The 27,374-nt window shown below is 31.5% G+C and overlaps 2 protein-coding genes across 3 annotated transcripts in view; one reads left to right on the top strand and one right to left on the bottom strand.

The window, feature by feature from the left end:
• LOC118183572 (FERRY endosomal RAB5 effector complex subunit 3) overlaps positions 1–16,423 on the bottom strand; it is a 58,816-nt gene extending 42,393 nt beyond the window's left edge. For both annotated transcript variants that reach the window (XM_085824985.1, XM_085824986.1), the window contains exons 1-3: positions 16,302–16,423; positions 7,259–7,425; positions 6,739–6,887 (exon numbers count right to left, since the gene is read on the bottom strand). In XM_085824985.1, the coding sequence (XP_085681111.1) occupies positions 6,739–6,887; positions 7,259–7,418 (309 nt within the window). In that variant the 5' untranslated portion in view covers positions 7,419–7,425; positions 16,302–16,423. The remainder of the gene's footprint in view (positions 1–6,738; positions 6,888–7,258; positions 7,426–16,301) is intronic.
• A 239-nt stretch (positions 16,424–16,662) lies between these two features.
• The window catches only part of LOC118184446 (UNC93-like protein MFSD11), a 117,253-nt gene continuing 106,541 nt past the window's right edge, over positions 16,663–27,374 (top strand). The window contains exon 1 of the mRNA XM_085824990.1: positions 16,663–16,990. Within this exon, the coding sequence (XP_085681116.1) occupies positions 16,892–16,990 (99 nt within the window). The 5' untranslated portion in view covers positions 16,663–16,891. The remainder of the gene's footprint in view (positions 16,991–27,374) is intronic.

The raw sequence follows: 27,374 nt of genomic DNA, 5'->3' as shown, positions 1-27,374 counted from the left end.
AATGCTCCAGGAATGCAGAAGTGCAAACTTTTCGTAATCGGAAAACATACATGACCTTGAGTATTTAAGGGACTAACGATTTTCCCTATTATATATCGCGCAAATAAGCAAAGATAACACAAGCGTTAATGTATGATTGGTTTGAAAATCATATCATAACCCAAGGCAGGCAAAATTTAAATTTGGTCGCAAAAATTATCTTGATTGTAGATAATCATTCAGCTCATATTTCATGTTGGAAAAATATAACTTATTTTAAACCTTTTACTGCATCATCTCTCCTCCATGAAATGTTTTATTATAATGTAATATATTAGTTACTTCTACTTCTTTTTTCTTACTGCCACTGTTTGCGTTGAGAACGGACTGTTTCAACCTAATTGAGATGCAAAAAAGAAACATGATGTTACGTCATCTGGAAAGCCGATTCATGCTGATAGCTGATTGGTTGCCGTGAGATGACGTCATGCCTACTTCTGCTATAAGTATCTCGCGTCGCTTTGTCTCAACCCTTCTAGTTCCTGCTTTCCTGGCACTTGGGTGTGCGGTTTCCAGCCCCTTCAGAAGGATGCATGCAGTCCGGTGAATAAAGTTCCTTGGTTCCTGTTCACAAGATGACTGTTCCAGTGAATAAAGTTCCTTGGTTCCTGTTCACAAGATGACTGTTCCGGTGAATAAAGTTCCTTGGTTCATATCCACAAGATGATTGTTACAGAATAAATTCCTTGGTTCCAGAGGCTACCATGTGAGTGACTGCCGTGGGCGGCATCCATGTTCTTCAATGAAGGCGGCATTTAAAATACGTGAGCGGCGATTCCTCGTGTTCAACTAATGTAAACGGAGTTAGGCCGGTTTTGAGTGCTTTCAAGAACTTGATTTAAAGTTCAGGTGTTTTCTCGACCATTGATCATGGACTTTTTGAATGTGTAGCCAACTTCATTTTGAGGCCGCATAATTACTGTTTAGGACATTTTTGTTTGTATTGAATGCCAGTGTTTTTGAAGACCAGGTAAAAATATTGTTTGATGAATGATGATATTATATTTTTCCTAAGACTCTGATATTGTTTAAATTTACTTTCTGTGTTTTTATTCTTTATTATATTGTTAATAAATTGGTTAAGTTCGAAACTTTTTATTGTCTTCAATGTCTGCACAACATATTATCTCAGGGAGCTTTTATTGCTACTATTGCTAAATGTTTAATTTTTTAAACTTTAAACTTTGCTTTAGCATCATTTCACTTAAAGTTTTAATGGAAGATAATGTATCCACATTATTCTGTCCTCCACATTGTATGTTCATCATTCAGCCTATAGATATCGGAATAAAACACTTTTTTTTTTTTTTTTTTTTTTTTTGTTGTAAATTTTGATACTCTTTAGATCATAAATGCTTCATTATTTCATAAATCACGATTTCATATTTTTAATTTTATAATTCCTACATGCCATCTTACATCTTTCAACTGATGATCTGCTATCTGAATAAATCCCAAATCCAGAATCGCTGAAGTCCCAAAGAGTCCGGATCTGAGACTTCGTACTGTAATAGAATATATTTTCAGCACCAGGTGAAAGTGTATTCTCAACAATTAGTATCATATGGTCTCAAGGCCCACCAGCGGCCGAGCGGTAAAGACACTGAACACTGGTAGTTCGGTCTGAGGTTCGAATCCCGCGAACAGGCTGGCTGCATGGGCGTTTTCGTGGTTTTCCCCATGTGTAACGTGTATACGAGCCAGTTTCCCTTAGAAAGTCCTCCACGAAAGGCATCCCTCCCTTTAGGCAGATAGCCCTCGAGTGCTTTGCCATAATTAAATACACCACACCACACCACACCACCATATGGTCTCAAGAAAGAGGCAAATAGCTAAATCAACCATAAAAGCTTTACTAAGTTGCTAAATTGGCAGTGATTTTCGGATGCAATTAAAAATAACAAAAATTTCTAAAGTTCACACTAGTGACAAATATTAATAACTTTATATAAAAAGGAACATAAATAATAAGGTATGTTCAATTCAGCTATTAAAAATTTCTTTTAACTCATTGCTGTTTTTTATTAACAACTTCTTTATTTAACCTGTTCAATTCTGCACTTATTTTATTTTCTGATGTGAATATTTTCTCCAAATTGTTCAGGTTTAAACAAAAAAAATATTATGGTAAGCTTAACTGTGAAACATAAAGATAGCCATATAAAAGTATTTTTTGTGAAATCGTGTGGATAATTAGAAAGTACACATTCTAATTGTTATGAGACACAAGATAAATTTTTGCGCAGATCTGGGGGGGATGGACCCTTTCAGAAGAAACCTTCTCAGAAAACCACTAAACAATTTTGACCTATAATTTAAAATAAAATATAAATTCCGAATATTTTGCACAGTTTAAGCAGAAATTTGATCCATTTCTTCAAAAATTAAATCATATGACTAATAAATATTCCAAAATTTATTAAAAGAAATATGTTTATTTAAATATCATGAAGCAATTATCAAGACAGAAATTTTTATAAACATATCTAACACCAGCTCACCTGCTTGATAATGAAAGCGATCTAAATACAGTCAGAAAAAGCAATCTTCATTAGATGTAAATTACATAAAAGTTATTTATAACCTTCTCTCTTATCAACACACAGACACACAAACATATATACAGTACAAAGTCTTTAATCCGGATGTCCATAATCCAGAATGATCTATAATCTGGACCTCAAAGATACAAACTTTCTGAGCATGCGTAGCATTTACACATGCACATAATACGTTTACACATGTGTGTTTAATGTATAACGGATGGTATAAGCTAGGCTAAAATTATCTAATTATCTATTTCAGTTAATGTTGCAGATTGCATTGTTCCTTAATCTTCTAATTGGATCCGGCTTATTATTTTTTGCAGACTATTAGAGCAATGTTATAAAAAGTAAGCTTGAACTTTATGTCAAAAAGAGTTTCCGATTCTGAAGCTGCCAAAGGATCTACAAAGCGAAAGTATGTTTCGATGTCCATCAAACAAAAAGTGGAATTGCTGCAAAAAAATGAATAAAGGCATGAAGAAAGTGATAGAGAGGTTAGTGAAAACAAAAAAATTTCGATTGACAAGTTAGTCGGTATTCTCGACACAGCAATTACAGGACTGGAACAACGGAACTTTGTAACTGAACATGAAATTATGTCTGTTTATAAAATTAAAGAGAAAGTATTAGCACATAAAACGAAGCAACTTAAACAACTTACATTGAAAGAAATGTTTAATAAAGTAAACAAATAAATATTAAGTGTTTTTTTTTTTTTTTTTTTTTTTTTTTTTTTTTTGTAAATTTTGATACTCTTTAGATCATATTTGCTCTTTATTTCATAAATTATGGTTTCATATTTTTAATTTTATAATTTCCGTATGCCATTTTACCAGATTTAAATTGATGATTTATAATCTGGAAAAATGCCTAATCCGGAATTGCCGAAGTCCCGACGAGTCCGGATTAAAGACTTTGTACTGTATATACAGCGGTGGCCAAAATTGTGGACACTTTTGGAAATTTTTATGTTTTTGAAACTTGTATGCTTATAGAAAATGTTACGTTTCACAAAACACAAACTTGTATACAGTCAAAAGTCGTTAATTCGGACACCCATAATCCGGATCTCAAAGCTACAAACTCTCAGCGCATGCGTCTCATTGACGCATGCGCGTAAGACCTTTACGGCTGCGAATACGCATGTGCGTGTGCACAAAATACGTTTATGAACGCACGTTTAATGTATAATGGACGGTATAAGCTAAGCTAAAAGTATCTAATTCAGTTAATGTTGCAGATTGCGTTGTTCCTTAATCTTCGAATTGGATTCGGCTTATTATTTTTTGCAGACTGTTACAGCAATTTTATAAAAGTAAGCTTGAACTTTCAATTATGTCAAATAGAATTTCTGATATTATTACTAATATGTAAAGGATCTACATATTTACTAATATGTAAAGGATCTACAAAGCGAAAGTAAGTTTCGAAGTCCATCAAACAAAAAGTGGAATTGCTGCAAAAAATGGATAAAGGCATATCCTTTGTTTATCTAAACTTTGTTTATCTTTAACACAGCGGCGCGCAATGTATTGGAAGTTGATCTGTCAGTACTATCCTTATCTTCAGGGCAGATGTTTTTATTTTATTTGGCTTATATTTCCTTACTAAATGTAGTATTTCATCTCGATGTACTCTGTCTTTGATATGATTTAAATCAAATTCCTCGTCATTATAATTCACTTCCGATAGCGTAGAAAGTGACAGAGGTTATTGAAAACGAAAAAATTTCGACTGACAAATTAGTCGGTATTCTCGACACAGCAATTATAGGACTGGAACAGCGGAACTTTGTAACTTAACAAAAAATTATGTCTGTTTATAGAATTAAAGAGAATATTATCACATAAAAAACGAAGCAACTTAAACAACTTACATTGAAAGAAATGTTTAATAAAGTAAGCAAATAAATATTAAGCCTAATTTTTTTTTGTAAATTTTGATACCCTTTAGATCATAATTGTTCTTTATTTCATAAATTACAGTTTCATATTTTTAATTTTATAATTTCTGCATGTCATCTTACCAGATTTAAACTGATGATCTATAATCCAGAAAAATCAATAATCCGGAATCGCTGAAGTCCCGAGTCCGGATTAACGACTTCTGACTGTATATCATTTTAAAGAGAATTTATTACTGAATTCAATACAAAACACAAAATTCAATTATTTGCTATACAAAAAAAGTTAAATGTACTTTAATAAAAAAATAAAACACAGTTATGAAATGGTTTGTAATGTCTAGCTTTCCTGGATAATCACTGTTCTTGTTCTGAGAACCAATCAAATGTTAGTAACTGCCAGTAGAAGCTGACATCATGTTTACACTTGAAACAATTCATTATTTTGCTTTGTTCTGTAGAAGGAGAACCTGTTTCTTATACACTGCAATTACAAGTAGGAATTTTTGTAAAAATGTTTAATATTTAGTCAAGAAGCAATGACATGAAATAAAAGAGTAGATTGGACACCTAGAAAGATATGTAATATTATTGTGTTACGAAAAAGTGGTCTTTCCTATGCTGAAATTGCAAGACAGATGGGTGGTTTAGTGACTGCATCTGGAGTCCAAAAGTTTTGTTTACGATATCAGGAGACAAATTCAATAAAAAACAAAGAAGAAGGAAAAGGCCGAAAAAGGTGCACCACATCTATTGATGACAGAAGACTAAAAAAACTATGTCTCCAAGATAGAAAAAATGTCATCAGCAGTCATCAGAAGTGATCTGAATGATGCTGGTGTTTCTGTCAGTTTAAGAACAATAAGGAGAAGATTAACAGATGTTGGACTGAGAGGTAGAATTCCACGAAAAAAGCCTTATCTTAATTTTCAGCAACGAAAAAAAAAAAAAAAAAAAAGACTACAGTGGGCAAAGGAACACATTAATTGGACAGATGATCAGTGGTCACAAGTTATATGGAGTGATGAAACTAAGATATCGTTATTCGGTAGTGATGGGCGAAAATATGTAAGATGTAGAATAGGAAAAGAGCTACATCCTGACTGCATTCAAGCAACTGTGAAAAACCCAGTTAGTGTTATGATTTGGTATTGGTTGCCTTCATGTCATCGATGGGACACTGAATGCCAGAAAATACATTGACACTATTCTAGAACCAAAACTTCTACCTTCCATCAGAGATCTCTTTCCCAACAATGCTTCCTTTATTTTTCAGCAGGATTTTGCTCCTTGCCACACGGCCAAAATATTGAAAGAGTGGTTTCATACAAAGAGCATTAAATTGTTGTCATGGCCAGGAAACAGTCCTGACCTCAATCCTATCGAAAATTTGTGGCACCGTTTGAAAACTCTTGTCCAAATGAGGCGCCCATCAAATAAAAGGGAACTAATTGAGGCTATAATTGTTTCCTGGCATCATGTAATAACGAAAGAAGAGCTGAAAACTCTTTTCAGCTCAATGAAACGTCGATGTGAAGCTGTAATCAAAAATAAAGGGTACCCTACTAAGTACTGATAACTCACTGCAATCATCACTATCTAATGTATATCGATAACTATTATCGTTTAACTTTTTTTGTATTGAAAATAATTGAATTTTGTATTGAATTCAGTAATAAATTCTCTTTAAAATGATATATACAAGTTTGCATTTTGTGAAACATAACTTTTCTATAAGCATACAAATTTCAAAAACATAAAAATTTCCAAAAGTGTCCACAATTTTGGCCACCACTGTATATATTTAGTGATAATTTTTTCTGCTGCTTAATGCACGAAAATACCAGGCATGTTTATATTTGGTTTTCAAAAGAATTGTAATTATATATATATATGAAAATATTCTTCTAATTTCACTATTTTGTTTAACTGAATATAAAAAGATATGCGTAAGCTTAAGAGTAGAAAGATTTCATCAAGCACTTTTTAGGAAACAGGCTCATATTTATACAACACATCAGAAAAATCACACAAATGCCCATCCAACCATGCATTTTTCAGGATTTGAACATGAGTTGAATTAGTCATGCTCAACAATCTTATATACATGACCGCTAAAAGGCCTTCTAGTTTCAAATGATAATTAGTTATTAAATGACATCAATATAAGCATATACAATATCATAACTTCTAACTTCCCAGTTTTAAATCATTACAATAAATGGTTTAATTATTTGGTAAAAGAATTACCTCTTTAAAAGCTTTAGCCCACTTTTCTATAAGTTGATCGATCTCAGTACTCTCGGCATCTTGTATTACTTTTATTGCTTTCAAATCTATTTGATCATAATATTTAGAAGTTTCTTTTGCTATAAATGTTTCCAAGCTCTTGTGCAATTCTAGAAAATAAATATACATATTTATGAAAGAATTTAACTATAAATTGTAAGATATAGAAAATATTTCTAAGTCCAAAATTTTTAATAAATAAAATATTAGTTATATACATATCCGAATTAATGTTTAAAAAAGTTTAATAACAGCTTTCTACATGCATTTCTATATACAGAATTTAACATTTAAAAAATTAAAAATATTCTTATAATATTAATTAAAAATTCTTATTAATAAGATATGCATGGGATGAACTTCAGTTTTTGTATACATTGATAAAGAGAAAAAGTCAGAACTTTATATAACAAGTAAACTAATAAGGACTAAAACTGTTCTTCTGTAATATAAATATAAAAGAATAAGTAGAAATGCCTACCATCTTCAACAAAAAATGGAATTTTATTTTGAGACATCAAACAGGATCCCAATTCTGGAATGCTGATAGATACTGGAATGGGTACTGAAAGTAGGACAGATTTCTCCTTTTTATCTCGTCCATATTTGAATTCAAACTCTTTCACTACAGGCTGTATCATTTTTTATCTGAAATTTAAAATTAATTAAAAAAGTAAACAAATAGAAATAATATACACATGAATAAAAATAGCTAACAGAAAAACTAATTTAAAAATTCATGAATTAAATATTTTTCCATTAAAATATGTTTAAGAAATAGATACATTTAAAAATATATTTCATCGGATATGAATTTAAATAAAATAAGACTCAATTCAGTAATTCAATGAATTTCAAGAGCATTAAATAACATTTTTTTAGTCAATATAAAGCATCACTTTTTTATACTAAATATCAATAAAAATGATGAACTAAACTTTACAACTAATAACAGAAGTTCTCTTGATAGTAATTCACACTCTCTTGTTAAATATCCAAACAAAACAAAATTTTTTATGCAAGTAGATGATATCTAAGAGAAGTCATACAAAAACTCCATTTCCATACTCTCTCATTTTTAGAAAAAACCCACTTCTTCTACAAAAAGGTAAATTTTTGTAACATGAATTATGAAAATGTCATTACTAAATTTTTTAATAATATTATAAAACATATAACACCATATCTTCACTATAATTCTTACAATGGAATACAAGTCTTAAGAAAAGGAGGAGAGACTAAATATATAAGAGATTTATAAGGAACTTATTACGAACTTATCCAAACGATAAGAACACTCGTACAGCCAGCTGTTAACCTAGATTAAACATAGGTTGGACCAGGGCCATCTTAATACATGGGACCACTGGGCATTTACCCAGGGACCCCATGCTAATTTATTTAAATTTCATTTCTGTGAGTGGTTGTTATACAGGCTCCAGTTTTCCTGGTTTGCCTGAGGGTCCATAACGCTATTAAGATGGCACTGGGCTGAACTACTAATATTCAGCAATCTTGCCCAATTAGCCACCAATGGGTACTTAATTTTCTTTACTTAATTCATATGCTTACAAAACAGGTATTTCCACTTAGCAATAAGAAAAAATACCAGCTTTGAAATTTGCCTAAGTCCTAACTTGTTCCAAATTTACTATGCATCAGACGAATTTCTGAAAATAATCTTTCATTATCAGTAGATGTTGCCTTTGGCTATTACTAATATTTAAATAATACTTAATTCATTTATTTTGTGAATTTTTAAATTTTTTTTTACCTCTATTCATTTTTTAATTGCATAGCTCAGAGTTTCCACCAAGTTAATATAGTTACTGCTCATGAGGCCTCTTTATAAAGTAGTGCACTGGACCATTGGAAAAGAGTTGGTAAAACTGTGCAAGCTGAGTTTAAAGCCAATAATCGGAATAAATTCTGAACTTTGTATAGGCTCATTAGGCACTTAAGAAATTTTGTATAGAGAAAATATCTTGAAGATATCCAAACAGTATATATCACTACTGGTATAGCAGTATATGTCAAATAAAACACATAATGCATTCTCATTTACATTATACAACTCAAGACTTCCCCAATATTAAAATGAATAAAAAATGTAAACATTTTGAATAATTCAGCACAGAAAACAGTCATGGTAGTACAACTAAAACACTTGTGAAAGAAGGTCAGTTGATCAAGATAGTAATACAGTCAAAAGTCTTTAATCCGGACTCGTCGGGACTTCGGCGATTCCGGATTATCGATTTTTCCGGATTATAGATCATCAGTTTAAATCTGGTAAGATGGCATGCAGAAATTATAAAATTAAAAATATGAAACCGTAATTTATAAAATAATGAGCAATTATGATCTAAAGGGTATCAAAATTTACCAAAAAAGAAGCCTAATATTTATTTGTTTACTTTATTAAACATTTCTTTCAACGCGCGGATGCGTAAAGCATACCTTACGCATAGCCTTTTGTAGCAATTCGTTTTTTGTTTGATGGACATCGAAACATACTTTCGTTTTCTAGATCCTTTGGGAGCTCCAGCATCGGAAATTCTATTTGACATAATCAAAAGTTCAAGCTTACTTTTAGAAAATTGCTCTTACAGTCTGCAAAAAATAATAAGCCGGATCCAATTCGAAGATTAAGGAACAACGCAATCATCAACATTAACTGAAATAGATAATTAGATAATTTTAGCTTATAGCGTCCGTTATACATTAAACGCGCACGCGAAAACGTATTCTGCACTTGCGCAGACGCATATGCGCAGTCGTAAATGTCTTGAGCGCACGAGTAAAACGCCTATGCGCATGCGTCAATGCGGCGCATGCGCAGAAAGATTTTAGCTTTGAGGTCCGAATTATAGATCATTCCGGATTATGGGTGTCCGAATTAACGACTTTTGACTGTATAGGTTTTGGAAGAAAATAAAGAATTGAAATGTATTTTATTTTGTCAATGAATAATTAAAAGAAAAAGACTTCGCTTAGCATTTAAACAGCATATTCATATTTTCCATACATATTTGATACACAATACCCATAGCTTATTAAAATCATTTCCATTCCAAACGTATTTCAGTTCATTAAGTGGCTGAGTTTAACAAATGGCAATTTGTGCACAGCAAGATGAGACATCAGTTTTAAACTTTTCAAATAATATAATAACTAATTTATTAATTAATCCTAAAACAATACGTAAAATTAAGGTATTTATGTATTATTCCCATTGACTGGCAGAGTAGCATGATTTAGCACCAATTATGGATGACTACGTTTTTAGAGTTCTAAAGTAACAACTGCTGACTGTTGCCGAAATTTCCACCAGCACTTGACGGGAAAATATATAAGTACCAATATTAACATCAAAATTAAATTATTTATTCTATTTTTAAATTCATTCTAAAATGTTTTATCAAAATATTTTTATAATTATGTTTTTGATGCATTTTAATTTTCACAAATAACTATTCTATCTGTAATTATTTCATATTATTCAACATCAGTTTTGCTATTGCGATCTCAATTTTGTAAAATTGCTGATAGCTTTTTCGATCAGTACCTTTCAGTTCAAGAACTTTTTTAACATTTCTAGATTTGTTTGATGATGGCATGGCATCGCTTTTTTCTGCCTCACTTTCAAGTTAGTTTCTACAGTTCTTTTAACACAATTTTTCATGCACAGTCATTTTTATACACATTTTTGTCAATATTATTGTGAATTAACATATATTCTAAAAATGAGCCCTCATAACTTCCCTGTCCTTGAATGATGTTTGAAATAGCTGTAGTTTGTGATTTCTTTCAGGCTTCTCTTACATAAAAGCCACACTTTTTTAAAACAGTTTTTAACTTATTTTAAGAGATTAACACATTGCATTGACGCATAGCTTCTAGCAGAGATATTGACTTACTATCTTCTTTAAAATCCTTACATGTTCATAAAATTCAGCTTTGTTTGTCATTTACTGAATATCTTTTCTGTAATATTTGAAAGCTTTTCTAATACCCTAAAATTAAAAGTTAAATATTAAAAGTTACATTTGCAAAAAGGGACACTACTGTTTTTTAGAATTAGATTAGAAATGTGTGTGCTGCACAGTTATCTAATTCATAAAATATTTTTTATTTTTCAGTTCATATCATTTAAAAAGAAATTAGTAATAATGGAATGTCCCCAAAGTCCTTGAAGAATTTTAACAGCTTGTTTTTTTAGAAAGGAACAATTTATACCTTTGGTACCTGTCACACATTCACAAACAAGGTTCAAAGCTTTTGTGACAAGTGACATTAGTAACAAACCTTCATATACAGCAACATGACCTCTTGCTGATTGTTATCGAACTGTAGATGAATTTAAGCAATGTATCAAGGTAAACTCTTGCTATTATTGTTTGTTCCCTGAAGGGAAAAGGTCCTAAAATCTTGTTTGCAGCTTCCATGCTAAACATTTCCCTTTGGTCTGTCCCACTTCAACTTTCTTAGGACATGAGGATTTTCAGACTCCCTAAATCCTTACATTATGTGAATATTAAACCAAAACAAACTGTTGAGGAAAAAACTTTGATGTATGTATAATAATGCCATAAAAATTTCTAGCACTACTTCTTATAGAATGCTCATGATAGTACACTAAAGTTGTTTAGGGATTTTGAGAACACCCTATATTATTTATCATCTATGAGTTCTTGTTGCTATGGCAGTTGGAAGTAAATTTTCGGTTTCTTTCAAACATCCAGGCTTTCTACTTTTGCCAGTAACCTCTGTTGTCTTCTTGATTACTGGGTCCATATTATATATGTAAATAACACAGTAATTTATTCATTCAGTTTCTTTTATTTTTAAATATTAATGCATGTTCTGGTAATATTCAATAACAGTCCATTTCATCTGTATTACAAATTTCATGTGACTTGTATTCACTTAGCAGCCCACATAAACATCAGATACATTATCATTCACTTCTTACTTCTCATCATGTAATTTCTGATGAACAATGTTGAATTTCTCTTTCCATCTTGTAACTCATTACATCAGTTAATGTAAAATTATCTTCTATCATTTAGCAAATTAATAAGAAAAGCTCTAGAAATAGAAGCATTTTTTTAGATTTATAGCTTGAAATCATTGTAGAGAAGCAATGTCAGCATCTCTCATTTGTCTATCTTTTTTAGTGCTTCTTTAAGACATTTGCATTTTAGTTCATCAATTACCATATTTGACGGCATATAAGACACACCCTTATTTAGACGGCCACACACAAGAAAAAAAAAGTTTCAATAGCATGGCTTCTTTTAGTTCTTACATTTCGTAAAAGCCAAATAAACAATTATTGAATGCAATTACCTTCACATATAAGACAGTGTCCTTCACGTATAAGACGCAGGTAACTTTTTTTAGACCAAATTTAGGAAAAATAGTGCGTCTTATATGCCGTCAAATACGGTATATTTCTTCGTTTAAGTAAACTGCAAAGTGCTGTTTGAGAAATTCCTAGTTTTTAAGTGAAAATTTTTTGGGATAGAGAGCTGTACTTACTAAGAACATAAAGATTAAAAAGGTTGAAAATTGCCATGAATTTCTTTCAATATTTTTGGTTAAAAAAATGCTTTTTCTAATGATTTATTCAAATTTTAAAACTTCTGTCAGCATGGTCTGCATTTTGTCACTTTATGATTGTAAGCAAAACTAATGCTTTCTTCGCTTTTACTTTAGTCCACAGTTACCACTTCCTTTCCATTCAAAGACTATTAATGTATGATAATAATGAGAGGCATTTCATGGATTTTTTTAAATAATTCTTTGTGGATATAATGTGTCTATCTGAAAGGGAAAATTAAGAATGTGGAAACCTTATCAGATGAGATACAGAAGTTGAATTCCACGTCTTATCAGCTGGTAATTGAGAGCAAACCCTCACTCCTTTACAGCGCTTCTACTCTAGAGGATTGTTTTTGTTAATAAAGAAATTCTGCATCTCTAAAGTACATTATGAACAAAGAACACTGAAAATAATGTCTCATAGGTACAGGGATTAGGGAGTAGAAAAATTTCTGTCAAATCCATTTTATCCATTATAAGCATTACACATATGAACCATAAAGCCATGGATCACAAAACATTAAATGAATGACCTGCAAAAAGCTTTGATAAATACAAGTAGGATGATCTGGCACTGAAGAATCAGTTTTTCAAAAATCTGAGTTTAATAAGCGACAGAGATGAGTTGAACATGTGGCAGATTTTCTATTCATTAGGATTGTTTTGGTTCCTGGAAATTTGAATATAATAAGCAGTGAGTTGATTAACCAACTGGTACCATATATTACATATTTTAAATTAAAAATATAACATAGGTTTTAAAGAGTAAGGGTACAGAATTCCATAATAATAATAGGACTAAGAAGGAAAAAAAAAATGCTAACTGATAACAACTTTGGTTTGAAACTGCCATATAGTAAATCTTAAAAATTATGCAAAAACAGTAAATTATATTGCCACTACATTAATATGGACAATAAGATAAGTGTGTCTCAAGTCTGTTGGAATATTCTAAGTGGGATTAATGACAATATGTCTTTTGTCAAAACAATGATTTGTTTATTTAAGTATCAGATGCATTTTTATTACATTACATATTTATAGCATGAATGAATATAAATTTTGTAATAACTTTCAAAATAAATTGGCTGCTGTACCTTTAACCCTTTCAGGATGGGCGTCTCATCCACGCATCACTAGGGATTGCATTCAGAGGACGGGTGATGTGTATACACGTTTTAAGCTGTAACGTTTTTCTGAAGGCCACTAGATGGCATCCTGTGTCCATTACTTTTGAAATGAGCACAGTTTTAGGTTCCTAACCTTGAGTTTGACATATTCTGCCTGACTTTGGTATTTTACTCATCAAATGTTGGGAGGGTGGGGGGAAAGAGTAAAGAGGTGGGCTCTTTAAATCACAGCATGCTAATGTAAACATTCGCATGCCTGATTTATATCCAATTCCTTTTTTCATTCTATTTTTTCCCTCTACTGTGTACGGTCTTTTAGGGTTAATATGTGGAGTTCTGTTACGCTTTGCATTGCCTTCAGATATATTTCCATTTCTTCTCTTTTTATTTCGGAAAGCCTCACCTCCAGTCTATTATGGAGGGAAGGTGCTATTTGTCAGAGGAAGAATACTCTCGTATGGTTAATGAACCACTTAGTAATGCAGATGAGAGTAATGATTCATTTTCTAAAGAGTTAGAAAGTGATACTTCTCTGTGCTTTGCGATTTACCACACTCAATCTTCATTTTAAATTTTGTTACTTCTTACTGTAAATAGTCTTTATTGTGTTGTTTTATTAATTTTAAACTTCATTGATTTAAAACTTTGGAATAATTTGAATAGTGCTTCCGAAAATTATTTTACAAGATAAGGAATTTTTTTAAGTATATTTTCATGTAAAATAAAGAAAAAAAAAAATGTTATTGAGTGCTAATTTTAACATATATAAGAGCTCAAGCCAGAAACTTTACTTTATGTATATATATATATATATTGGAAATAGGGTCAGTTTGAACGCCTAGCATATATATATATATATATGAATAAATAATTATAGAAAATTAGTAGGAATTTAACACCCTACACTCCTGAAAACGACTGAACTTGTTCTAAAAGTTGCTGCACTCATTTAACAGTTTTGTGAGAAACTAGTAAGATCATCTGTATTGTTTGATAGATTCCATAGACCCATGATCAAACTATAAACTCCGGAAAAAGTGGTCTGTTCTTAAAAGTGCAGCTTATAGGCATTCTTAAAACTTAGCAATGTCCTATGATTACAATAATAATTAATTTGTGTTATGATGTCAAAGGCAACTATTTGCTCTTTTTTTGGCTTTTTTCTCCATCATGTAAATAACAAAAAACAAAAAAAAAAAAAAAAAAAAAACTGGTTACCCAACCCTATATGCCATAATTTTAAGTTTTTCTGGCCAATAAAATTTTTGCTACAGTAGCTTACAAAGAATGAAGAAATATTCTTATATTACAAAACTGAATTTTGAAAATATTTTTAGATATACGGCCAGCGATATAAAAAAACAACACAATTTTCATAATTAAACTGAAATCAGCAGCTGAAGAACATAGCTAATACCTGAAAATTAAAAATAATATTGCAATAAAACATGATTTTCAATATCTGACCCGATATTAAAAATGATGGCAATAAAACATTGCATCATGAAAATAACAAAAAATGGAAATAAAAGTTAAAATTAATGGCTAAGAATAAATAATAAAAGTATATTTCTCTAGCAGCAGTCAAACAAAGTAAAAATACATAAAAAAATAACAAGAGCCAACCTAAAGATATGCCTAAAGAAAATAAGCTGTGAGGCAAATTTTAATTCAAATAAAAAAAACTTGATCAGTATGGAAATAGAAAATCAGTCAAATCATTCAAAACAATAAATGAAACCAGCTTTTGAAAGTCACTAATATATAGTGATCATCATCACAGCGAAATTTAATTGTAATAAAGCTCTACATAAATATAAATATCTGGTGCTAGTTTTTAGATAATTCTTCCAGATATTCCCAGTATTTTTCCCCTTCAAGTTGTTTAAAAAATTATCAAAAACACCATAAAAAGAAGATGCATTTTAGAAGAAAAGACATTTTATTCTCTCCTGTTCATATAAATATTTTGGTTATCACTCCTTCCCATTAATTTCAACACAAATTATTTTTATGGCAATAACTAAAAATTCAGGAGCTGTATTATTACCATAAATGTAACCCGCATTCATTATTATATTCTGAAGCCATAAAATTATGATGCAATCTAAATTCAAAGTGAATATAGTATTACCACATTATTTCTAAATAAATTAGGTAGCTTAATATGTTTATATTATTGCTTCTTTAGGATTTTTTTTTCCAAATACTGATTGAAATAATTTTTATTTTTATTATTTTAAAATCCTACTGAGTTAAAATTTGAGAGTGGTTATTTATTACTTTTTCCCAATCTTAAAATCCTGCAGCTTGAATTGCTAAAAACATACTGCATTTTAAAATTAATCTATATAAGACGTATTTTAAAATAACCATAACGTGATTTTTTTTGTTATGATTTCTGTAGCTAAATGTTATCTCAAAATATATCTAAAAAAAAATAAAAAAAAAAAAAAAAACTGAAATTTCAGATAAATTTTTAAAAATGTCAGAAAATATAGATTGAAATAAATGCAAATACAGAATTATATAATCTTAAGTCACTAAGTAATTTCTATTCTATAGTAATGTTAAAAGCAATATCATAAATTTAGACCAGAAAAATACAGCATGTATCCTAAACAGTGGACTGTAAATATTTTTATGAACAAAATAAAAATGCAGTTGTAAAAATTATAAACATCAAATACAAATTCAGCTGCAACGATTCTTATAAAATTAACAGTAATTAAAATTATTAAGAATCTCGTTGTTTTTCAAAGTGTTAGTGAGATAAAAAAAAATTACTTCTTAACATTCATTTTTTTTAACTGCAAAATTAAAAGTGCAAAAACATAACATCGCTGGAACTCCACCTCCTATCGAAAATGATTGGTAGATAAACAATAGGTTTAAGGGCAAACTTCCTGCTCTGATAAAATATATTCTTAAATATATTCTAAAATATATTCTATTAAAATGCTAATTTTTATCTGAATTTAAAATTTTAAATACAGAAAAATAAAATTAATACATCTGGTAAATAGATAGATAAATTTTCTTTTAGTTACAGTTTTCTAACTAACCAGCCACAGCATTTTAGCAGAACGTCGTCTGCTAGTAGTGCTGCTTTTTGTGTGTTTGGTTTTAAATGGCATCAAGCAGAAAAGATACTTGGTGCCGTTATGTTTTTGTAATGTGTGACCTAAAAATATTTTTATCTTTCATTTTACCTAGTTTAAGTTTCATGGCTGGAGGTGTTTCTGTCAACAAATGTTCTTTTTTGATTTGAACCAGTTTTGGAGCTATTTGTATTGCAGTTGCTTCCTTTGCCACGCAAATAGAACTAATTTCATTCATTTTGTATATTATACTGAAGTTACAGATAGAGAAAAATCATGTCGAAAAAGATAGATAAAATGTTCATTAATGTGCTTATTTTAGGATTTGCTTTTATGCTTGTTTTTACTGCATTCCAAACATGTGGAATGATACAAGTAAGTTTTCATATATATATATATATATATTATATTGCTAAATATGAGTAATAAAAAATGTTCTGGCATGCTATTATATTTTACGTCCATTAAAATAACTTTTTTATGACACTGTCATTAAAATAGTACTCTCTATAATCATCTGGCTTTACTTTCTTCAAAAATGTTAAGATATATTAAAATATATTCTCATTGCATACTCAACATCTTAAAGTATATTTCAATGTTAAATTATAACTGAATTATTGATTGAAACGAAATGCAGCAATAAATATTTTCTCTTGAAAATGTGATGGGTTACTTGACATAAAAGTTGGTATTTGTAGATGAGCATATAATAATGTGCTTGATTCCATACGAAGCATTAAATTGTGTATTAAACAAGCAATGTTTATTTGTTATTACTAGTTTTAGTTTTCACCTTAAGTAACTGAAATATCTAAAATTCTTGTGTGGAATTTACTAATGAACGTACAGCATATATTACGAAAAATAATGTAGTATTCAAATGACATGTTACTTAACAAAATATGCAGGTTAGTATAAAAATTTACTTAATTTTATTAAATGCGAAAAAGGGGTAGACATTTTATTGTTATATTTAAATTTTTGATAAGATTTTGTTTTATTATTCGTTAAATATGGCTTAAGGAAAAATATGCTAAATGTATGTTTCAAGAATAATATACATCTGCTAATAATTATACTTTATGTGTTATTAAATTTTAATTATTCTTAGCCAAATGTAACCAATTTATGTATTTATAGCTGTGTATATTTAATTAGAAATATCACCTTAAGTAAAATTGTAAAAAATATTTGCCATTTTAAATTTGCCTGGTTTTATAAAACTTTATGTAATAATGTATTTAAAAAAACTTGTCCATTGATAGCATAATTTAAAAAAAGATGATTAAAAGTTCCTGTTTGGTGTAAATATTCAGAAATATACAAATATACAGTAATTTGTAATATATCAGTTATAAAGATGTTTGCCAAAATGACCAAGATAAACACATTAAAATATTGGCAATGTATTAGCCAAAAGAATGCAATAAGTTCAGTTTTTTTTTTCAACTTTATTATTCATTAGAATGGAATTTGAAAATTATACGGAGGTAAAAGTATAGTTTAGGGTACCCTTTGGCGAAACATGGCGATTTTGGGCGGTACATGGATACCGATTTTGTGCAATTCTTTGACTCATTATTTTGGCTTGCGAAGCGGCGACTTTTGCTCCAAAAGTCACCGCTACACAAAGCCAAAATAACAAGACAAACAATTGCACAAACTCGGTATCCATGTACACATCGACTTATTTTCACTTAAAAAAAAATCCTCAAAGTGCACAAAAATGGTATTGCGCACTCTTTTAACGTTATCCATGTACATGTCGACCTATTTTTACTTTAAAAAAAAATCGCAGAATTGCACAAACTTGCATTGCGCACTCCCTTTACTTTGTCCATGTACACATCGATATATTTTCACTTAAAAAGTCAAAGGAGCACCAAATTCTACAATAGGCAAACAAAAAATACATAATCTGAGTAAAATACATTTTAAACCAAACAATAAATTAGCATAAAAAAGGAAAAACATGTTATACATTTAAGCACTACCAAAAGCAAATATTCACTTACCATGATTTTCGAGATCGCTTCGTACACCCAGAGCCACGTAAAAATCAAAATATCAATCATACTCAAATGACGTTTTTCAAATTCCGATCGAATGCTTCACATAGTGACAATCTGAACCTTTCTTCCTACAAACCCATTCAAATCCATCTAAACGGTTTTTGCGTTCGACTAGACGCATATCCTTCCTACATACAGGACACTTATAATGGCTACTAAGTAAACCTTCATTTACACAGCAGTCAATTAAAGCTCTTTTCCCCTTTCGCTCCAAATCGTACAGAAACTTACTACATTCGGCCATTCAACCGTCTAAAGAATCAAACCAACACACACCACAAAAACGCTTACAAAACATCCCATGATTCAAAATTTCCCAGAGTCATGCACCTGATTACGTCACAATAGGGTTTCCATAACATTCAACTACTCAGGCTACCATAAATGAAACAACAACTTTGCCATAATACAAGGGGTACCTTAAAGTCTACTCTACCCTTATACGGGTTGTAAGTTTGAGAATTATGTAGTACTATCATTAGACTCTCAGTTTTAGATGTTTGGACATAGTATTGCTGTTTCAGGAAAGTTACCATCTAAATAAAAATTCTCATGGTACTTTGAATTAAAGTGATAATTTTTATTTAGATTTTTATGTTCAAAGTTGTAGTGCCACTTAAATTCAAAGCAAATATTTTAATGACTTGTTTCTACCAACATCCTGTACCCCAACAATCGGTCTTAAATAATTAAACTCTTAAAAACAAAAATGATTTTACTATAGTCAAGTTTCAATGCCTATTATAAAAGCACTTTTTTTATTTTATTTTATTTTTTATTTTCTAGTTTTAAAATCTTGCTGGCTTAAAGATGGCATTTCCCCGCCCCCCTTTTTAAAACCCTACTGCAGCTTAAAAACCAAAGAAATTCAACATGTGTGATATTCCTCTTCCTTATCTGATTTATTTAGCATCATAGAGCTTATTTAATATGTATGGTTTTTCTATGTATAATGTAGAAGTGCAAGTAAATTTCTTCAGTGCATTGTAAAGAGAATTTTTTAAAGTGCATCGTCATAATAGTTTTGTTATGTCAGCAACTTTTTATCCAGAATTCTCAAAAGGCTGTCTGTGATTGATTATTGCCTTTATAATCTCTTTATAATCACTGCAATTGTTATTGCTATCAGATAAAATCTGTATCAGCCTGATAAACCATGATAAAAGACCTTATCAAGTATGGGTTTAATTTTTTTAGTTCCATTGGTTTGTGAAACATATTTTTGAATTTAATGAAAAGATGGCATTTTCTTAGTTTTCTCAGTTGAGAAATATTTCTTTATATTTTCTTGATTCAAAAGGGCTAATATTTTATTTCAGTTTTTAAATGTCCTTCGTATTCTGAATTTATCTAGATACTTTAAGAACTTATAAACTGAAAAGAACTTTACTTTTTAGTATTACTTTATGCTCTTAATTTTTCTTTCATTTCTTTTAATTAAAATATAAATAAAAACTGCTTCAGAAATACATGACTCGTATTTTTTAATAAGAAGTTGAAATGTTTTTTTAATAAATAAAATGAAATTAGTTATGTCAAAATAAGATAAAGTATTTTTACTGTCTTTTACATATAAATTTTTGAAAGATTTGCATTTGAGTGAATTACTGCTTTATATTCCTGAATTTCAATAATTCTCATTATTTATAATAATATAGCAAAGCACGTGAGGGCTATCTCCTTTAAGAGGAAACTTGCCTTTGGGGAGGATTTTCTAAGGGAAACTAATTTGCATTAATGTTACACATACGGAAAACAGTGAGAGCACACATGTTGCCAGCCTGTTCGCTTGGACTGAAACCAAATCCTGACTGATATTCAGCCACTGGTGGACCTATAATTTACATAGTATAAATAGATAGGTTTATTTTTAAAGCTGTACTTAAAAAAACATTCTTAAAATTGTCATAATATGTGGTATTTTAAACTAGTTCTAGAATTAAATATATTGTTTCTAGCCATTTTTCACTAAACAATGTGTAATTACAAATATGCTTACTATTAATGTCAGTATATTTTATGAAATTTTTGCATTTTTTCTTGGTTTTTCTAGGGTTATGTTTTTAATTTTTCATATATTTTATACAGCATAAAGTCTCTAATCCGGACGTACATTATCTGGAATGATCTATAAGCTGGACCTCAAAGCCACAAACTTACGCATGCGCTTAATGCATTTACGCAAGCCTGTAAAGCATTTACACATGTGCATTTGATGCGCACGTTTGCTACTTATGCGCGTAAAACCCGTAAAGCATTCACCCATGCGTGCTTCCGATAGTGAAGAAAGTAACAGAGAACATTATTGAAAACGAAAAAATTTCGATTGACAAGTTAGTCGGTATTCTCTATTGTATAATTTCTGCATGCCATCTTACCAAATTTAAATTAATGACCTATAATCCGGAAAAAACTCTAATCCGGACTCGCCGAAGTCCCGACGAGTCGTGATTACGGACTTTGTACTATACAATCAAAAGTCTTTAATTCGAACGTCCATTATCCGGAATGATCTATAATCCGGACCTCAAAGATACAAACTTTCTGCACATACGTCAACGCATGCGCATAATACCTTTACGCACGCGCATATGCTTCTATGCATGCGTAAAATACGTTTACACATGCGCCTTTAATGTATAAGCTAAGCTAAAATTATCTAATTATCTGTTTCAGTTAATGTTGCAGATTGTGTTGTTCCTTAATCTTCTAATTGAATCTGGCTTATTATTTTTTGCAGACTGTTAGAGCAATTTTATAAAAGTAAGCTTGAACTTTCGATTATGTCAAAAAGAATTTCCGATTCTGGAGCTACCAAAGGATCTACAAACCGAAAGCATGTTTCGATGTCCATCAAACAAAAAGTGGAATTGCTGCAAAAAATGGATAAAGGCATATCCTTGATTCTCTAACCATTCTGAAATATGTTTATCAATTTCACGCTGCTCTGTGGGGGGGGGCGACGCGACGCACAATGAACTGGAAATTGATCAGTCAGCACCATCCTTATCTTCAGGGCAGATGTTTTTATTTTATTCGACTTATAATTCCTTACTAAATGTAGTATTTTATCTCGATGTACTCCGTCTTTGATATGATTTTGTTGGCTTTAGTTTTCCACATGCAAATTTTGATCGGAGGTCGATCGGCGGTAAGGTAACGTGGTTGCCGCTGATTGGCCGATGACGTCAAGATCGGCGGGTTGGCCGAATATTATATATATGTACGCCGGTATCGGCGAATGTCTTGTTCTCTTGTGTGATTATCAGTTAGCATTATGCTAGTTTTTCTTTCACTTAATGATTTTAAATGTAAAGGCTACAGTGTTAGCTCTTTTATTTTAATTTACGGAATAAAGCATGAATTTTATTTAGATTAGTCTTAGCTTTATTTAAGGGAAGCAAAATCTGCTTTGCCTTTATCACCACTGCCAACAGGGTTATGGGCCCAGCGCCAACAGCTAATCGGTCATCCAGTTCAACTCAGCATTGAAGGAATGTAGGTGAAGAGGGCCGTTATCCACGAAAAGAAGCTGACCTGTCTTAGAAGTTTGTTCAAGTCGTTGTGCTCACACTTAATTGAAGATGTCATTACTACCTGAAGGTTTTGAGCTGTTAAACCATGACAACTGGGATCGATGGAAAGTCGACATGAAAATGCTTTTACTGAATAGAAATTGTTGGAGCTTCATAGAAGACAAAGAAGAAGAATTAGATAAAAGTGCAACAAGGCGTGAAAAGCAGGAGTTCACACTGAGAGAAAACAGAGCCTTCACTGCATTATATTACGGAATCAAAACTGAGTTCAGGCCGCTGATACAAGAATGTTCAAGTGGTAAAGAAACGTGGGAAGTTCTACAGAAGCTATTCGAACTCAAAACAAGAGCAAGGATAATTCAGTTACTGGATGAATTTTTTAGTATTAGATATACACTAAATGAAGAAATAGGATTATTCATCGCGAGGATAAGAATGATTGCAAAGAAGTTGGCTGAAGCTGGTCACAACTTGGCAGATCTTTTTAAAGGATTCCAGGCAATAAGGAGATTACCCCCAGGAATACTCCGGCATTGTACAGTTGATCTATAGGTGGAAGGACGAAGATTTTACGCTGGAAAGAATTGCTGAAGAGCTGGTAAGGGAAGAAAGCCGACTTCGCCAGGTAAATGCCGATTTAGCAGACAGCAAGGTAAGCGTGTTTAATACTATTGATTCAAATACAGGTAAAGATAAAGTTGAAAATAAAACTAAACCTAAGAAAAAGATGGGGAATATGAGAATAGGACCTTGTTTCAGATGTCATAAATTTGGGCACTCAATCGCTCGATGTAAAGAAAATGTAAGTAAAAATCAGAAATTTAAAATAGACGATAAAATTGGACAGTTTAAAGATAAAGAATTAATGTTAGTAGAAAATTATGTAACAACTACAGATAAAGGAGGTAACGCAGATAAATTTAATTGGGTCGTAGATATTGCAGCTACTACTCATTTCTGTAATAATAGAAATTTAATGACAAATTTTGAAGAAATAAATGATATACGTATGTCTTTAGCTGTAGGAAATTGTGAAAGTAAAGTACTAGGAAAGGGTACCGTCAAATTTGCAGTAAAAGTAGGCAATCGAATAAATTGGATTGAGTTAGATAATGTGTTATATAATTCAAATCTAAGAAGAAATTTTTTATCGGGGGCAAGGTTAGAAAAGGCAGGTGCTCATTTTGTGATTTCAAAAGGGAAGATGTGGATGTATTTTAATAATTGGGATAGATTATGCTGTGCTAAACGATATGACGGACTTTATCACGTAAAACCATTTAGATATGCAACAAATAAAAGGGAAACTGGTTACGGTACAGAAATTGGAAAGTTAAATAAAGTAGACGATGCGATGCTATGGCATCGGAGATTTAGCCACGTAAATTTTGATTATATTGAGAAAACTAGTAAGAATCAAAGCGTGAAAGGGTTACCAGAAATTGAAAAACCAATGGAGAGGTGTGAATCGTATATTATTGCTAAATCTAGTAGAATAACTTTTAAAACTGTTCCGAAGAGATTGGATAAACCATTGAAGTTGGTTTATTTAGATGTTTGTAGCCCACTACCAGTTCCATCTAAGCGTGGGAGTAAATATTTTCTTGCTATTGTAGATGACTATAGTAGATTAGTAACAGTGTATTGTATGAAAAATAAAAATGAATCGTTCTACAACTTTAAGAATTATCATAGGCAAATGGAAAGACTCATGAATAGAAAATTAATACGTATACGCACCGATAACGGTGGGGAATTCTGTAACAGGCAATTCGAAGGGTACTTAGCCGAAAATGGAATTAGTGTTGAACGCACAAACGCGTACACACCAGAAGAGAACGAACGGTGTGTGTGAACGTTTTAACCGAACGGCATTAGACGCAGTTAAAGCTATGCTTAATGATGGTAAAATGGGAAAAGAATGGTGGGCAGAAGCTCTTGGCTGTTTCGTACATACGTGGAACAGAGTATGTCATAAAAGCAACCTAACCCCTTATGAAATGTTCCTAAATAGAAAACCCAGTGTTGTGTATTTTAAAATATTTGGTTGTAAAGCCTATGTTGGCGTGCCAAAACAGATTAGAAATAAATTACAATGAGGTGCAAAGAAGGAATCATGGTAGGATATGCGAAGGAAACTAGGGGTTATAGGATATGGCTGCCAGAAGAACGCAAATTAATAGAAACCTGTAATGTGAAGTTCGATGAAAAACTGTATGCAGCAAATGGCATCCTGGAACAGAAATCAAAACCTAAATTTAAAAGACTAGAGGAATCTGAGCTATTAGCAGAATCAGATGAAGAACAGGAAATTTCTAGAGAAGAAATAAAGTTGTCAGATGACAAATCTACTCCGAAAGAAGTATCAGACTTAAACTGGCAAAGAAAAGCAGTTAAAAGGCCAGATGGAATACGTACAGACATATATTGTTATGTAGAGGGAACAGACACCCGTTTTAGATCCTATAATGATATTGAAAAGTATTGTGAGGCAAGAAATGTTAAATTTGAAAAAGATAAGTTCAATTTTAGTGGAAAAAACGAATACTCGGGGAAAGTTAATTTTGTAGAACAGGAGACTAGCTCCGTGTCTGAAGAGGCAAATTCCGTAAAAATAATTATCCTACAAAATTTTAAAGATCACGAAAATCAGTAAATGCCGAAGAATGGGGTAAGGCAATGAAAGAAGAAATTGACACAATGAAGAAAAGAAAGGTTTGGGAATTAGTCGAAAAGTCAGAAAATAAAACTTTGATAGGAAACAAATGGGTCTATACGCTAAAAAGAAATGAAAAGAATCAAGTGGTTAGATACAAAGCACGTTTAGAAGCACAGGCAGGGCCGGCGGAAGCGGGTCCGCAAGGCCTTCTTTGCAGGCGGGCCCCGACCAGCCAACGACACAGAGCTTTTTTTTTTTAATGCAAAAGAATGTGCACTTATCGGGGAAGAAGAAAAATATTCCTTGAATGCTTACACAGGACAGGGAACATGGGAGTTCGCGCCCCCTCCCAACACTTCCTAACAGAATGTGTTGCCCCTCCCCACCTTTCCTCTCCAGCTCATCCATCAATGCCTTGTCACCCATACGTCAGTCGTCAGGGATAGTATCATACAAAGAAGTTCGAGTTGGGAATTCACGCTGTGAACAAGTTTAAATCTAGATAATACCGTACTTACCCCGACTACATACGCAGACGTTATTCATTACTCACAATGAGCCTTCTGCGCATCTAGTACCAGAACACAGTCATTTTCCATGTGTCTAGAAAAAGCCACGTGTTATGTATCATCTACACATTCCATTTTCGTATTTACTGAGTCACTGAGTGGTTGGCGAAGAAAATTTTCGATGCACAATAACCTTACTACTATTGGAAAAGAAAAGTCCATTTGATGAAGTACGTTCTTATTTTATTTTACTTAATATACTTTTTATTTATCCTTATTTTATCGTTTTTATTATATTTTTATTTAAAATGTATACAGTAAAATACTTTTTTTTTTTTTTTTTTTTTTTTTTTTTCTTGAAAATTTCTGTGAGAGTGGGAAGGGGGAACGGATTAGCCCTTTCTATCAGGGAAAATTTGCCATTTTGCCGTATGTAAGAATGAACACAGGCACCAACTTTTCATTTTCTTCACGGGAGTTGGAGGGGAAGGCAAGATTTGCATGGACGAAAACGCAAAAGTCTATAGAGCAGTGCTTCTCAACCTTTTTTGGTCCACTGACCGGTAAAACTTACGAAAAAATTTCGCGGACCAGTGTGTTTTTTCCCTCCCCCCCCAAAAAAAAACTTTACAAAGTATTCATGAATTACTACATAAGTTAACTGTAATATTCTTATTACCATTTGCCTACAATCATATTTAAATATACGTGCCTTTCGTTTCCTTCTTACTTATCCATGTTATTGATTTTTAATCTACCTATAGTTAAAGAAATAGTAGTATTAAATTCCATGGTTATTAAAAACTTACGCTGATATATAGTTTTCAGTTGTCTAAGCATGAAGAAGAATGTAAGCAAGATAAAAAGCGAAACTTAACCTAAGACGCCTTAAACACTACGATAGATATTCATCGTTCAAGTAATCAGCGATACTCAAGGCAGACAGGAGCACACTAACTGGTGTGCTGAGTGTACGGAACGGCAATTTATAAAAGGCGATTAGGTACCTAGTTGCCAGATTGTTATATTTTTCATCACCGATCATATTATTTTATAAACTAGTAAACTATTGTTACTTTATCCATTGTTACTTATCCCAAACTATTGTGCTGTTGTAATATCGGTAATTTCGGTTTTGGACAGATAGCTGGATATTTCGCTATCTGGACACTGTTATAGAGAGTTTATTTTCTATTTCGGGGGAGGGAGGAGGTAGCCGGTGTTTATAGTCTAAGTCCAAATTCTCAACATTTATACAATTTATTTAATGACTAGACTCCCCAATTAAGCATCTTGGTGTGTTCGCGCACGCTTTTGTACAGAAAGACAAAAGGCATATAAAAAGCCGCTTGAGGAGCTTACCCTAGGCACGTCGGCTGAGATGCCCGAAGTAAAGACCTGAAGTTTTATATTCAGTTATTTTCATAAAACGTTGAAAATCTTTATTAGATTTTTAATATTAAGTTGACTTCTGGGACTACACCCAAGGACAACTAGATATCTACAGGCCTGCTCCATCGATTTGTGACGCCACAAGCGAAGGCGATCGACACATATTTATGTCACTTTTTATTTCAAACACAGAAGTCAAGTGAAATTAATTTTTACAACTTAATATTTTGAATTTTAGGCTTAATAACTTGCTATATTATATCGTAATATTTAAATACTTTTCTACCGATTTATCAAACAGAAGATAAAATAAGATTTGAGCCATATTATAAATTTAGCGAAGCAGATTTAAATAAACTGAAACGTATCTGAACTTTTATACCGAAATAAAATTTGAAACATTAAACGGGAACATATGCACGGAAAAATATTTATAAAAATTATACAGTATGTTAATATCAATGAAAATATAACATGTATAATGAGCTCAACACAAGATGATTTTCATTTCGTAATAAAAAGAAAATGTATCTTAGGCTCTCCGATTAATCTATATTGCTTAAATTAAGCAAACTGATTTTTACTGCT

Source organism: Stegodyphus dumicola, chromosome 10, assembly GCF_044657685.1.
Source record: "Stegodyphus dumicola isolate Sdum_Otavi_A_Nest chromosome 10, ASM4465768v1".
Taxonomy (NCBI): Eukaryota; Metazoa; Arthropoda; class Arachnida; order Araneae; family Eresidae; genus Stegodyphus; species Stegodyphus dumicola.
The sequence above is the reverse complement of the archived record's forward strand: the minus strand, read 5'-3'. Positions and strand labels throughout refer to the sequence as shown.